This window comes from Lycorma delicatula, chromosome 4 (genome assembly GCF_047948215.1).
Source record: "Lycorma delicatula isolate Av1 chromosome 4, ASM4794821v1, whole genome shotgun sequence".
NCBI classification, from domain to species: domain Eukaryota; kingdom Metazoa; phylum Arthropoda; class Insecta; order Hemiptera; family Fulgoridae; genus Lycorma; species Lycorma delicatula.
In genome coordinates, this window is record NC_134458.1 from 67,723,271 (window position 1) to 67,740,215 (window position 16,945).

Below are 16,945 nucleotides of genomic sequence, written 5' to 3' on the forward strand. Positions count from 1 at the left end.
GATCTCTTCCCAGGCTTCAGAACTCCCATCTAATCACATCAAGGGTGTCAATCTGTTTCAGTCCCTCAATAAATCCCTCGTTGTTCTGATGCCTTCAATCAAAAAAGAGAGAAGCTGCTGATTGTACTCCTTTTTTAAGACCTCCAGTACTCCCTGGTCCATAGATATTACACTTAGAGTAAGAAAAAGCACTTTAATATCATCAACCTGCAACTTGTCATTGATAGGGTGCAAAGGTGCATTGTCCATAAGATAGGCTTTCTTTGGAAGCTTGTTATCCTACAAAAACTTCACCACTGATGGAACGAAACTACGAAATGTAAATATAGCATCAAGTTTATTCCATAGAATATGAATACAAAAATCAAACCTAATTCTCTCTCTCTCTCACACACACACACACACACACACATTTATATGGCCAACATAATCATTATAGAATTAGTTTACTGCATAGAAATTCAATCAATTGGATTAATTTATAATAAAAATTATAAATGCAAAAATGCTAATTAAATTATGAAGTAGAACAAAGATATTTATACAATTCAATCCAAACTGCTGATGTTCTAAAAATCTGACTTCAGTCTTTCAGAGACCACAATTTAATTAAATTTGTAATAAATTGCACAGGTCAAGGGCAAAAGAATCATTATGGGAATTCCAAATAGCAAGACTCTTTTACTGCGAGCAGAATATTCTTCGAGTGGAAATGTAAAATGATGACAAATAGTAGAACAGTAAAAATAAATGATCAGATTTTACATTCTTTCTACAGCTGATCATCTGTTCATCCAGTGAAAACAACAGGAGTGCCATTATAAAATTTTAATGAACATAGTACATTGGCATAAAGAAACAAGGCAGACAAAGCTGACAATAAAGCTAATGGTTGAAATAAACAGAACTGAAACAAAAATAGAAAACTGAAACTTTTATTTGAAACCTGTAAGAATACTTTAAAGGAAACTCCACAATACAAACTGGTACAAAAATATAATGGTAACCACAAAAAAGGAATAAACATACATATTTCAAATAATAAAAGAATAAAAAAATATACAATTCATTAATTCAGTAATATATTGCAAGAAAAAACTGAACGATAAATATATATATAAATATTTTGAAACAAAACAAATCAAAATTAAAAACCTGAGAAAACATGATTTCAAGTTATAAATTTTTGTTATTTTAATACTATATATGAGAATGGTAGATATGCTCATAACAATAAATGACTTTAAAGAGAGATTACTGATACAAGACAAGAAACAATAATCAAAGTTAATTATATTATTAAAATTTTAAATGAAATACGGCTTCTGATGTTTTACATCTTCTTTTTGATGGATAATACTTAATTCTTGCAAACTCACATTCTATTTTAATCATCATGCTTGGAGTACACATAATAAAAATCACTATACCAGTTTTCACTTTGTTATATAAAACCTGAAAAATATATTATTTTACTTAGAAAATAAACAGCTCTTGAGAGGTAATAGGAGACACATTAATATTTAACATGTACATACAATAACATTTTGTATTAATTCCTGAATGATAAAGAATCAATGACCTATAATAAATAAAACTTTCTTAAAAAAAAACCTAATGTGGAATTTTATCAAGATCAGTTAAACTTAACAATTATTTGAAAACAACCATAATCTAAGTAATAATAAAATCACAGATATTTTTTTCACAGCAATGCTGTGAAAATCCAAGATATAATAAAGAACTATAACAAAAACAAGAAAACAACCAAAAATATTATTCTTTTCTACATACAATATTTAAAAATCAGTCTTTAATATAAACACTTAAGGCATTTGCTGGGTCGAGTTGCCATTATATGTATTATTTGCATTATCATCATCTTCACTAGATAATGTATGGATATTCCCTCTCAGAGTTTTAGTTGTTCTTCTCCTGAAACAAAATTTATAGTTTAAAAAAGTCAACAGTGAATTAAGATGTGAAAGCATAATAAAATTATTTTTAAAATGACAGAAAATATTTTACGCTTTATAATAATACTCTTTTACATATATGTAAACTTTACAATAACAAGGAAAAAAAAATTAATTTCCTAAGTTTTACCAACATCCTACCCAAAATTTTGTTATACATTTCACCATCCTGATTGTTAAATGCTGAAGTGTTGAAATTGACTGTTCTTCTGATATAATGCTATCAAATAATGAAAGTTTACTTATTCTAAAATTTAAAATAACCACAATAAGTAGACTTAAAAAAAAGTAATAAATTTAATCGATACTACCTTTTCTGGTTTCTGACATAATTCATTTAATTTTTGCTAACCTCAACTATAAATGACAGTTCTACAATTCCCAGTCTCTTTAAACAGAGAATTTTCTATTTGATTCACCCTCTTATATACAGGTGATTCAGTTTATAAAATGTATGTATGCTAATAGCACGAACAAAAATCTATGATCCAACACGAGATACAAGTAACTTGTGATACCGGCATAGCCATACTGAAGGTAATAAGCACCCTTGCCAAGCTTACTACAGAACATGAAGAGAAATACCATTTCTTGTTGACGTCTTTACTGAGCCAAACACACTATTGTGACCCAGCTTTACAAACAAAACCTACTCTGAATATCAAATAAACTGGTTGTGTAGTAAGTACTGTTATTATCATCAGTGAAGTTTTATACCTCAAGTATTTTATATACATGACAATCGTATAAAAGTCTAGGACCTATTGTTACAGCAACAAATTAATGTATTCCTAATGTCAAAAAAACAATGCAATATATGACCTGCTTCTTCTTGGTAGGGAAACCAGTAAAATAATTCTATACATGAATATTGTTATCATTCAACATTGAATGTGTCAATGACTGGATAAAATTGCTCCTGAAGCAAAACCTGTGTGATATATCGAAAATTGATAATTCACTGGTGTGAATATTACAGGGAAGAAAAAATGTAATAACTCACTTTCTGTTCTCCATCTCCAGTGAGAATTTGTACATAGTTCATCACTGATAAAAATCACAGATGGTTTAGCATTATCATATGGACTCATAACGGAACTGAAGAACTTTCTCCTTACCAAAGAAAACCAGGAAATGAGATAAGATTAATTTTTTTGTTTAATTTATCATAAACATTATACAACAGTATTATGAGGATTTCAAGTAAAATTTCATTCTAGACATTTCAGATCAATTCATTACTAAGAAACAATGATTTTCCACCGGTCTAGCATATTAGCAACAATAACAAACAAGATAATGAATAAATCTTACTGCTGTGAGGTGCTGCAAGTGTACAATTGTCTAATGAAGCAGAAGTAAAGGAGAAAAATTTAAATAAACAGGTTGGAGAATGCTTTGTTTTTGAGTTGTCATTAGGAAAAGATTGATTTTAACCTGATTTACCCAATGATAAAATGAGTGCTGAAATTTTTGGGAAAAATTGATGATTTTATAAGCTTTTTGAAATGCTTTTAAATAATGAGTCCCAGAACATCAAAAGTAGTTACTGGAAAACTGCTGCCTTGAATGTGCGGATAGATGTTTAAATAACTTATCAAGGGCTTATAGGTAAAAATACCAAAGTCCATTTTATACAGAAAATAATATATTTCACCCATATGATGCTCAATGCAACACTATTTTTAAGTAATTACTGGAAAACTGCTGCCTTGAATGTGCGGATAGATGTTTAAATAACTTATCAAGGGCTTATAGGTAAAAATACCAAAGTCCATTTTATACAGAAAATAATATATTTCACCCATATGATGCTCAATGCAACACTATTTTTAAGTAAAATTACTCATGTCCAATACTACACTGTTTCTGAGTAACAGCTGATTTTTAGAATACCTAAATTAATACTGACATGTGGCTGTAGAGGTAAATTTCACCAACTACATTTGGGTAATTTTACTTCTAAATAACTTGCAGTTGGCAATGGTCAGCTGATTCAATCACTAACTAGATGGCAGTTGGGTAGTTTTACTACTACATGGTTTTGTAAACTGTTTTATTTAAACGTGCTGTGTAAGTATTTTTTATACAGAATGAAAGCAATTTTTAACAGTAAAACTGAATCGAAATGAGTTATTAATGAAATTAGCTGAAAGAAATGTAATTGAAGAAGTATCAGAACCTTATCTAAATAATTAATTTGATAGTAATATTATTATTAAAAAAAATGTTGATTTTAGAGTTTATGTATAAAGTGAAATGTTACATGTTGAAGAACATAATAATAAATTCTCTGGGGTGTACTTTGGACTGATTTTCGATGTAGTAATCTTAATAATGGTGATACTGATGACATAATAATGAATGTTGTTGTAGAAACAGGTTATTAATTCAGCAAATAGTAAGTTCGAAAGTAGTAAGACTTCACTTTCCTTGCAAGTCATCAATTATGATAAAAGTCACTCATGAAATTCAAAGAGTTTGCCAGCATCCATTCAAGTTCCTCAAGTTTATTGAATATTATGACTCAAAAATAGACAGTAACTTAAACTCAGAGTATAACTGACAAAGACCCCGAGTTCCGGCCCAGTTCTGATGATGAACTTAGAAGTAAAAAGAGGAATAAAACTGTTACTGCCTACAGTTCTGAAAATTCTGATTTAAATCATAATTGCCTTAATGAAAATACTGATGATGAAATTTTTATAAATCACAATAAGCCTGTCCACAGTCTTACCAAAAATTCAAACAAGAAACGTTGTACAAAGCCACCTCATTGGTCAAAACCCTGTCCTGAAAACTAGAAAGTCAACCAAACTAAATCTATACATAACTATGCCTTCAATATAAATAAAAAAAAAGAGAAAGATATGCCAGCTAAAATGCCAAAACCTGCTGATTGTTCAGTGTTTTTTTTTTAATGCAACCTACATTTTGAAGAAAACCAAAGTAAAATCTGTGCAGACTTTAGACATTTATCTTACAAAAGGCAGAAAAATTACTTATTATCTACAGTTAAAAAAAGTGATACTCAAAGGAAAAAAAATCTGAAAGTAAAGTAAAAGAAAAATTGTTTAGTTAGAGTAATTTCTTTTCAAAAGATGGTAAAGAGACTTGTATTTGTAAATTTTTTTCTAAAAACCCTTTGCATTGCAATTTACCTCTAAGAACAGCTTTTGCTAGTAGATAAGATGTCAGTGGAAATTTCTCTGCTTCAGAAAAGGAAGGTCACAAAACTCCTCCATATAAAACTAGTGAATAATGGATCAGTATAATTAAGTTGCAACTATTGCAGGGATACCAAGAAGAGATACCTTGACACATTATCTATAAAAAAAAGTATGAGCTTTTTACAAAAAAAAATTGATGATCCCACTGTACCTAAAAAGAATGTTTATCGGCACATATTTTGCACTCAGTAGAATTTAAACTTTTTTCATCTTTTTTCCTGTTTAGCCTCCGGGAATTACTGTCAGGTATTACTTCAAAGGATGATATGTACGAGTGTAAGTGAAGTGTGTAGTCTTGTACAGTCTCAGGTCGACCAATTCTAAGATGTGTGGTTAACTGAAATCCAACCACCTACGAACACCGGTATCCAAGATTTAGTATTCAAATCTGTATAAAAGTAACTGCCTTTACTAGGATTTGAATGTTGGAACTCTTAAATTCAAAATCAGCCGATTTGCGAAGATACGTTCACCACTAGACCAACCTGGTGGGTGGACTTTTTTCATCCATCTAAAGATTTTGATATGTAAAAATCATGAAAACACAGTAGGTCTAGACAAAGAACAGATTAAACAAAGTTATGCCAAACATGTACAGAGAAAATATGAAGGAAGCTATGCTGTGAAGGAAGATGATAAAAAAAAATTAATGAAGACAAAACTTTTATAAGTGCAACTTTTGATTTACAAAAAGTTATACTAATTCCTGTGTGTGATGTAGGACCTACCTCCTTATTACAGTCACAAATTATATGTTTATAATTTAACAGTATATAAGTCAGCAATGCCAAATAATTTGTAGTTTCACATGGAATGAGAATAATGGTAAATGAGGTAGTAGTGGGATTGGGATTGTCCTTCTGTACTGGTTTCAAAGTTTATCAGAGAAAGTGAAAGAGATTTATGTTTTTTCCGAGACTTGTGAGACCAAAACAGATAACAGCACATCGCTGCTTAATTTTTGCATTTAATAGAAATTTTTGAGCTCAGTGTAATTGAACATAAATTTATGGAAAAGGGGCACATTAAATTGAAAGCTGATTCAATGCATAGCAAAATAGAATATGCACAGAAAAACGTCCAAATTTTTTCAATTAGAGATTGGTTGTCAGTATTTGCCATAACTAGAGCAGACAGAAAAATAAATTAAAAAAAGGTATGCTGTTAAAGGATTAATCTTTAATAAATTTACAGATTTAAAATCTTTGACAAAAGAAATAATTGAAAACAGAATAAAAGATTCAGAAGGTGGCTAAAAATAAAACATTTATGCTTTCAAAAGTCAAAACAAAGAGTAATATATTTTAGTTACAATTACAGTAGTAACTATAGAAAACCACAATCTACTGAAAATCTTCTAAAACAAAATTAGCACAGCTTTAAAAAACTTCCAATTTTAGAGGCCAAGAAAAAGGATCTTGTCCAGCTCCATCTTCTAAAAAAATGAAATCAGACACAACACCAGAACCGACAAGAGAATACTTTCAAGAGGATTTGGAAGAAGAAGATGAAAAAGATTCTAGTGAGCATAACAGTATGCAAGCATAGTGGGAGTAAGTGAGTAAACTATTATTAACATTAATTTAAAAATATGTAATATCTGTTCAGTTTATTGTGAAGTATTCAGGGTATTATTTTTTCTAGCTTAAAGGAGTTCAGTTTTTTTACAATAAGCAAACTGTGCTATTAACAATCAAAAGAAACTTCTTCATTACTGTTCCTTCTAATTTTATTTTTGTAGAATAAGTAAAATCAGTTAAGGAAAAACAATAAGTATTATAGACCTTATATTTATATTTTTTCTTTAAATTAATGTTAAATCTATGGAATTTTTTAATGACAAATTTCTTTTTCTTCCTGTAGTATTAATGCTAAGTCTCAAGTTAAAGATAGTTAAGGCAATTTTTTTCATAAAATGTACACAGTTTTATTATATAAAACATACGTTTCAGCAACTTTTTTGTAGTAATTAATTAGAGTAGTTACTTTGTTCTTTCCTCTTATTCTTCATTACTCCTATGAAGTCTTAGGCAAGTAAATTTTGTGATAAAACTACCACATCCAGCAGTATATATTTTTTCCAAAATAATGAAAAATTAAGGCAATAGTTAAAGAAAATAGTTCCAATACTGGAAAACATTAGTTATAGGGATCATATAAATAATGTTTAACATTACGAATTTCTGATTCTTCCCAGCGGTGCAAAACTCAAAATCCTTGTTTTCTCAAAACTCACCAAAAAGGAATTTGGTACTTTTACCTCTAAGCCCTTGTTATATGCTAATAACTAACTAGCTTCACAAAAACATGTGGAGATGAAATGCAATTTTTTACAACAGTTTTTTAGAAAATACTAGTAATACAATTCTGGGACCTATTTTTTTAAGCGCAAAGAAAGGTATAAAACCACTGGTTTTGTCTCAAGAATTTCAATATCATACCATTTTACTGTGATGGAGCAGAAATCGGTGTAAAATTTTTGCCAGCCATTCTTGAAAGTAAGGTATTTCCAGACTTCTCTTTTTCCAAACTTATTTCTTTATTTTCATCATAGAAGATATATAAAATTTATTTTCAATTTTTGTAATATACCTTGTAATACAGGGTCTGTATAGCAAAGCGACGGTCACAATGCAAATTATTCCTTGGATGCTTGAAACATTTCATTACTATATTTATAGCAGAAAAGAAAGCAAAATGGTGGTTTGGATTTTTTAAATGCTATCATTTTTAGCAGGAAGCATGGATTAACCTTCAAAATAAAATTCAACTGTAAATTCTCTTTATAAATGATGTGTTGTTTACATATTATTCTTATTAACAGAGATATGTAAATTTAAAATATAATTAAAATTATAGATATAGCGCAAAAGTAAAAAATCCTCACAAAATAAAATCCTAGAACTTGCATCAATTATTAAAAAAAAGTATTTATAAAAGTGGGTAAAATATATTTAATGAATCATTTTCAAGAGTCCTTATAAATAAACCAGAAATACTCTCAAAAAACAAACAGACTGACCAAATTTAGAGTTACTAACATTTTGAAGCATATAACACAATACTCGTAAGCATACATAAATACAAAAACATAATTGTGCAGTTTAACTAATGCATAAAAATGATTAAAAAACACTACGGAATTGATTATCCATTGACATAAGTACGTTATAACTGGGAGTATGAATGATTACATGAAATAATTTTATTTTTTATTATTTTAGTAAACTATAAATATAAATAAATTGTAGTAAAAATTGCTTCACAATTTAATAGATTTTATACAAACATATTTTAAATATCCAATCTTTTTTTTGTAAAAATATCACCAGTAAAAGAAATGGAGGAAATTTATAGATAATATAAGGTCAGTCTACATTTATACTGACTTAACATTTCTTATATTCAATGCACAAACCCAAGATTAAGCCTGGTTTTATAATCATCAGAATGAGTCATGAACTCTTAAAATTTCTTAGTTGTTTTTTCTGTATTATTACATTCAATGCAAACTGCTTTTGCCATATTAGTTTGGCAAATTTTTATTTTTCTTGCACAGTGCTGTAGTTTTTTTTATATATCAATACTATCATCTTTCTAACATTAATGTATTTTTTATTTGAAGCATTAGTTACATTAAAATATAATTATTTTATTTTTAGGATGCTGTGTTTGTTTACTATCACAAATACCTTCCTTATTTTTTAGTTTCAGTTTTAATTTAACAGAAGTTTTATTACTAGAAATCTCAAAATGATGTTACAAATAGTATTTCAAATGTATTGCTTTAGTTATCTTTTGAACAGATATCTGCACGGATAAATTTTAATGTTCTTTAAAGGCAAAAAGACGATTTTCATTTTGTACAGACACTTAACACTCTATAAATTAAAAATTGATCCATTAAATGGAAAGAAATAAACAAACTTTTGGATGCCACTTTCCAATAATGTGAAAGTTTGTACGGATTGTGGAAGCTGTTACTTAATAATGATCTGATCACAGCTATGAGAAATTTTGCTATATTGTCATAACAATAATTGTGACACAATATATTAATAATATATTGTTTGACACAATAATATCACAATATTGTTTTTTGTATTTAAAAACAAATATTATCAACAACAAAAAAATAACAGAAAAATTATTTGTAAATAAATAGAAATTAGTAGCAGTAAACAAAGAAGAAAAAATCTACATGAAAACCATATAATTACAAGAAACAAATGCCTACTGACATTTTTACAAAGTGCAGTTTTAAATACATGTATAAAAAATGCTTCCAACACTTCTAAGCTGACATACAACGTAGAAAGAAAACTAAAAATATGATACAAAGTATTAAATTTTTCACCAATGCTATTTATTAAATCCTGCTTATTTTGAATTTCCAAATCGCAATAAAATAACATATTCCACACCAGGCATGCTCCCAAAAAATTAACACATATTACCTTAACCTAAAAACCAGACTTTCATTTCCTTCCTGAATATGTACATCTTTAAAAAAAAAATGTATATTTAAACAACATGCAAGGCTTACCTAAGTGATGAATATCCATCCTTTCATAGCTATTATAAACCCAAAATCATCATACCTTCTTTAGTTCTACTAGTTTTCAACTAAATTATCCTTTACATCATGATTCTTTAACGGTAGGTGTCATTTAAAATTTTACTGAAAAAATATGATGCTGAAAACCTCACTTTTGATTTGAGTTTTATAAATGTTATTTCCTTTACACTATAGAAATTTAAACATGTGAAATAGCCATTTATTTTTTTAAAATTAAAAATATACAGCTCCACAAAAGTAGTAGATTACTGAAATATGTGATATTCTAACGGTAATAGATGAACCAGTGGAGGAGACTGAATTTTTAAAAACCGATCAGAAAAACTAAATGTAATAACAATAATAACAAACAGGGAATAGTTTAAGATAAGTTATAGTTACACACGATGATATAAAATGAGAGTATTTATGCATGTTAATGTATCTAATAGCCAGAGGCATTAAGTTTTTAGTCCAGTAGAATCCTCAAAACAAAGTTAGCTGGTTCACCTCTCGATTGAGACAACAATAAAAAAAAAAACAGCTGTAACTTCATTACTTTTCTGCAGTTTAATACATTTCTTTTAATTAATCATATAACATTTTTTCAGCCACTCCACAAAGGACAGAATTAAACAACATTCTTGTCTTTACTTTTTTCCTCATTATGACACTTTCAGGACTAAACCCATCTTCAGTAATGTTTTCTTTAAAATTTTTCTTCTTTCTTTACATTTACACATAAAATAGAATCAAATACATTAAAATCTATAGAAGAAATATTTGTTCAGTGAATAAAATTTTTTTATTTTTTTATTAAAAATTTTTCTTATAACATGTTATCTGTATATTAATACAGTAATGTATTCTACTGCATTAAAATACAGATACGTTATAAGAAAATTTTTAAATATTAATAACTTTTAAATTAAAAAAAAAGAAAGTTTTATTGACTGAAAAAATATTTCTTCTATAGAATTTAATGTATCAGATTATATTTTAATGTGTAAATGTAAGAAAACATTGCTGAAGATGGGCTTATGCCTGAAAGTGTCATAATGAGCAGAAAAAAAAGTAAAGGTAAGAATGTTCTTTAATTCTGTACGTTGTGGAGTGGCTGAAAAAATATTATACGATTAGCTAAAATTTACGTGCAGAGGAGATATGGACTACAGGAAGTTTAATTTAAATAAATTAATAATTCTTTTAATATCTTCCTGTTGCAATTCCGTGAAATTTGGTTCTTCACTTAGTAGGCTACCCACAATATACTTTCCGCTTGTAAGCCCAAATCATTGTCGCTATCACCAAATTCTTATCACTTATGATAAAATAAAAGACTTTTATCTGTATTATGCACTTAATTTAGTAACTCTCCCAATCCTAATGCCATGACAGAAAAAAATTAAAAATAAATATAGGCAACTAATGTGCAGTAGAAATATTCCTATTTTTTTTTTAAATAATGCAAACAGGGCTATCAATTTCAAGACAAAAAAAGGTACCATGCTGTAGCCTTTAGAAGAAAAAAAAAAGTATATATATATATATCAATGTGACTGACTTAAACTATTAGACCAATACGGTGGGTGAAGCAGGATGTCTTAGAATGGTTCAGATGTACTGGCAAATCTTTCTATGCCAAAGCCTTCTAAATGCTGAGATAAATGTATAACTGTAGCAGGACATTATGAGGAAAAATAAATTCATTTTCCAGTCCTTGAAATTTGTTTTATTTTATTTTTTTTTTTTTACAAAAAATCTCAGATTTACTCGAACACTCCTCATTTTTATTAGTAATGCAATGATCTTTAAAGATCTGATAATCTGTTACTTTTATGCATATTGTACTTAATTTTAGCAATACCCCCATAGCCTACTGTTACTGATGATTATGAATTAGCAAAATGTTAATACGATATATCACATAATTTTGTTACAATTGAACTAAGTTGTAAACAACAAAAAAATAGTACAATCAGTCCCAGTTACAATGCCATTCCTATTTCTATAAACTACTAATACAGATTTATCTCTATGGAAAGATACTTGAAAATAAAAATTTATCCGGATAATTGTGTTATGATTTAAAGCTGTGTTATGATTTAAAGCAGGTAATATATTTTACCTTCTCAATGTATATTAATTAAGATTAGGCATTTAAGATTTTTTTAATTTTTGTAAAATTACACTTTTGTAAGTTACAACGTAGTTTGTGTGACTCATTCAATTAGTCACTGTTCTGCAACACCTTCCCGAACTGAAGGGTTTAGGATAGGTCTTTAGTTTTATATGCAATTTTTTTTTAATCTACTTATATTTTAATTTACATAGGTCTTACATTAAAAATTATTCCTTTCATTATTTTATAAAACTTTTTTTTTCTCCATAAGTATTCTTTTTTAGTACAATACAGATTATATCTAAACAAATAAGTAATGCTATAGTTAATTTATCTTTTACAGCAGGTAAACTTTATAAGCAATTACATTCAAGTAAGTGGTAACAGGAAATTACATTTTATCCAAATATCTGACCCAAATGATTTGCAAGTGTAGATCAAAATTATTACAGAAATATTATGAACGTATTATGCCCTAAACCCACTTTATATTTTTATCATTTAAAGAGAATTTAACAAAGATCTATCTTATAAAGCAGAATATATTAATGTTTAGTAAAACGATTAAATGAGTGTTAACACGTTCAAGGTCATTATCAAAGCACATTGATGCTGTTAGTATAGCCCAATATGCACCTTCTTAGTATAGTTGATAACTAAAAGCAACCAAGCCTCTCTGTTGTTCCACACTTTGGCAGTAAAGTTGTGTTAGTCTACTCTTAACACAATGTGGGACTCATTTCTTTCATTAGTACTGTTAGTAAGTTAAAATACTGTTGTCTTAATACAGGTGGGCCATGAAAAATAGCTCTGCCAGAATATGGAATACTGAATACAACATTAACATTATAAGTTCATTTGTGCACAGGAAACTGGCATGGAAAATTGGAACAAAGGAAGGGGACATGCATTCCTATGTAAGAACTCCACTCCCATGAGTCAACTGATCGTCCCATCCCCTCGCTTCCATGTTCCAACCATCAATTGTCTGCTGAAATCGAGGTCAGGTGTGTTGTGCTGTGCATGCATTAGCGATGTATTCAGTACCAGAGCAAGTGAATATTGTAGTCCTACATAAGAACCAGTTGTTTGAAGAAAATAAAGTAGTTATTCTGTAAAACGTTTTCTCATTGTCCCATCCCAGCTAAATGCAGCATTCAGCAATTAATGAAGAAATGGTGTCAAACAGGATCTGTTGTACAAGCACCAAAGGGTACCATTTGTCTGCACTTTTGAGCTTCATGCACTCATTTCTAAACTGATGCTTCATTGTTCTTGAAAGTCAACCAGAAAATTACTGCATTAGGTTAGGGTGAGTAGAACAACCTGCAGACATATCCTAAAGAACCCACCGGGTTGGTATAGTGGTTAACGCATCTTCCCAAATCAGCTGATTTGTAAGTCGAGAGTTACAGCGTTCAAGTCCTAGTAAAGCCAGTTATTTTCACACGGATTTGAATACTAGATCGTGGATACCGGTGTTCTTTGGTGGTTGGGTTTCAATTAACCACACATCTCAGGAATAGTCGAACTGAGAATGTACAAGACTACACTTCATTCACATCATCCTCTGAAGTATTATCTAAACGGTAGTTACCGGAGGCTAAACAGGAAAAAGAGAGAGACATATCCTAAAGAGTCTGAAGTTGAAACTGTACCACATCACAGCTGTGCAACAACTGAGGAACTAGAGAAGGAAAACATGTGACTGTCACATTGTTAAATGTGTTGAATATGGTTTCAGATGGTCGGTAGGACCCGTTTATGTTTATGTCAGATGAAGCATGATCTCATTTTGAAAATTAAATTTTCAAAATTTTAGAAAATCTGCACCAAATACACAAGGTATCCTTGCACAATCAGAAGATATGCAAGTGCTGTGCTGTGCTTGCTATGCTTGTTATAGGTCCAATATTTTTCAACACCACAATCAACACAGATGTTCATTTTGGACGATTTTGCCCAACTGCTGACAGAAGTGCGAGTACTGCTTTTACCACCAGGATGGGGCGACCTGTCTGAGGCGACACATCTGAGAGGTCACTTGTTCGTGTTCATGAACTGTTTACTACTGAGCAAATGATGAGAAGAGGCTTATGGCCGCTGTGGTTACCAGACTTGTCAACATGTGACTTTTATTTATGGAGAATGTTGAAAGTACAAGTGTATCAAAAAAATTCACACACAGAATCAATGAACTGAAGGAGAATATCAGGACGTGCATTAACAGTATTACCCCGGCAGAATTGACACAGGTATACCTGCATCTGTTAAACCATGGACACAAGTGTTTTGGTGGAGGTCATTTTCAACATTTACTCTGAAGATCAGTACAGGTATGTTACTTCTTATTGATCTTACATAGGTTAATGTACATGTTAGCAGGGCTGCTTTTTAAAGGCCCACCTGTAAAACAGAGATCCTTCAAAGCTACTTTTTTTCAACATCTCTCAGCCCTAGTAAATATATTTTGTTATTTTAATTTAATTTTAGAATTAGAATACTGTTGAGATTTTTTTTTAACATTTCACATAATCTAAGTAATGAATAAAATAAAATAACCCAGCAAGAGAAAAATTCAATATCAGTATCACAAATTAACTAAAATTCAACCAAAAAAAAGAAACAACCAATAATCAAAATAAAAAATGCAAGTTTCTCTTTTTTTTTTTTTTTAACAGTCAGGTAAAGAATTTCTAATGTAGGCACACTAAAAAACCCACCGAGTTGGTCTAGTAGTGAATGCATCTTCCCAAATAACCTGATTTGGAAGTTGAGAGTTCCAGCGTTTCCAGTCCTAGTAAAGTCAGTTATTTTTACATGGATTTGAATACTAGATCGTGGATACCGGTGTTCTTTGATTGTTGGGTTTCAATTAACCACACATCTCAGGAATGGTTGAACTAAGGCTGTACAAGACTACACTTCATTTACACTCATACATATCCTCATTCATCCTCCGAAGTATTATCTGAACGGTAATTACTGGAGGCTAAACAGAAAAGGCACACTAACAAATATAAAATGATTAAAACAATTAATGAAATGAACTCCTAGCAACATATTTTAAGGACTTTCAGGGACCTGCATTTTAAAAATGAATTGGTAAAAGAAAGTAACTAAATAATAACTGAATCTGATGACTGAAGAATTACAGTGTAAAAGATGATGATAAACATAAAAAATTAAAGCAATTTATAAAGAAGTAAAATTATTCATTCATAAATGATAATGATGACAGTAATAATAATAAATAGCTCAAAAGAGAACTAATTCAACAGTTATAATTTACATGTACACTTAAGCTAAAACAGGGTTGCTCTACAAAAGATTTTAACTTATCTTATAACAGATACTTTATTAACTTTTGAATTGCAAACAGTCTTTATGAATGCAAAAATATAAGGAAACATTCCTTAATTTGGCAAATTTACAGAATTAAATTTTGTAAAACATTATAATAAAAATACAAGAAAATTTAATTTCTTAGTAATCATAAGGACCACCACTAATTTTACATGCATTGCGAATCGCTGAAAAGCATAAACAGCTTACTTTGCTACGGCAAAGAACTGAACAGAGTAGGTGAAATAAAGAATTATCAATTATAAAAATTCAATAAACCTTTCCAGCCCTTTTAAACAATTATACTGTAAAATCAAATAGTTATCTACTTTTAATACTAAAACTTATATTTCAATGATTATTTCATTATAATTTGGTTGTCTTTATCATGAAATTCCTTTCATTTATCAGATGCTTTAAATTAAGACTTCATTATGAGTCTAAATTTGTGTTTAATATACTTCTACACAAGAATATACTTCTACAAAAGTATATTCCACAAAAAACTTTTTAAAAAAATCAATTATCCTGCTATGTAAAATATTATAAGAATCATAGACAGTTAAACTACATACTAAGTTCCAAGTGCCATTGGATCTGCTGTTAGTTGACTTCATAGCAGAGCAAATTTGACAGTGAATTGTAACAAGTTACATTATGTAAGTTACCTTTTGACAAAGGACTAGAAAATTTTTTACTTAAAATTCAAATCAAGAAATATTAATATGTAAAAATTTAGAAGAAATAACTATTTCATGCTGAAAAACAATATGAAGGTGCAAATTTAAGTACTGATGGAACTGGCAAGGGAATACAAATGAAGTTTATCAGGTTATAAAGACTAAGTAGGCAATTTACTCTTTCATGATCAAAACTGTGCTAAAAAGACAACAAAAAAATCGGTCAGAATCTATAAAATGAAACTAACTAAGCAAATATTTCAATAAAACCCTTAATTGAAGTTTGTAATTTAATACTTGCATTCAATTTTACGTAAATCTCAAACACAGCATCTGCTATTTTCAAAATCACACAATTTCTGCTTAAAAATTAATAAAAAAAATAAGGTTTTCTTAAAAAGACATGACATCATTTACAACTAACATAACCTCTCAAGTCATGTTTTGCATTATCACAAGTGATTATATTAGAGATTCAGATAAAACAATTCATGCAATACACACAATTGTGTAGATAATTACTTTGATGTAAACAAAATATACTGTTATAAATTTACATCAAACATCTTAAACAATGGTAAACTTGTTTAAAATCACGCCATTGTGAAACTAATAATTTAGCAACTTCCTAAATCACAAGATTAATATTTACAATGTGATCTATTAAAGAGAAATTTTTGTAAATTATCTCAGAAAATTATGCATTTGAGTTCATAAGATGGCACTTCACCTTGCAACCTAATTCCAAAATACCTGAAACATCTCCCAGAGCAGCATCCAACAAAAAGAAGGGAACAAACTAAGTTTAAAACTCTGAATCAAAACCAGATTTAAAAAAAATAATAAAGTTACCATAGACCACCTTAGGTTTAACACACTACGCTTGCTGATGATATCATGACTCAATTCAATTAAAAACTCCTTATTTTAAAAGATGTCAAAACAAGTACAGAATTAAATAAAATTTTCAACCGTCCAACAACATACCAGAACATCAGTTTTTTCTTCTTAAATTTCACACCCATTTTTTCTTT

The 16,945-nt window shown here is 29.2% G+C and overlaps 1 protein-coding gene across 1 annotated transcript in view; it reads right to left on the reverse strand.

The window, feature by feature from the left end:
• Window positions 1-1,531: 1,531 nt before the first annotated feature.
• LOC142323498 (UBX domain-containing protein 4-like) overlaps window positions 1,532-16,945 on the reverse strand; it is a 50,341-nt gene continuing 34,927 nt past the window's right edge. Inside the window, exon 9 of the mRNA XM_075363235.1 lies at window positions 1,532-1,935. Coding sequence (XP_075219350.1) covers window positions 1,827-1,935 — 109 coding nt within the window. The 3' untranslated portion in view covers window positions 1,532-1,826. The remainder of the gene's footprint in view (window positions 1,936-16,945) is intronic.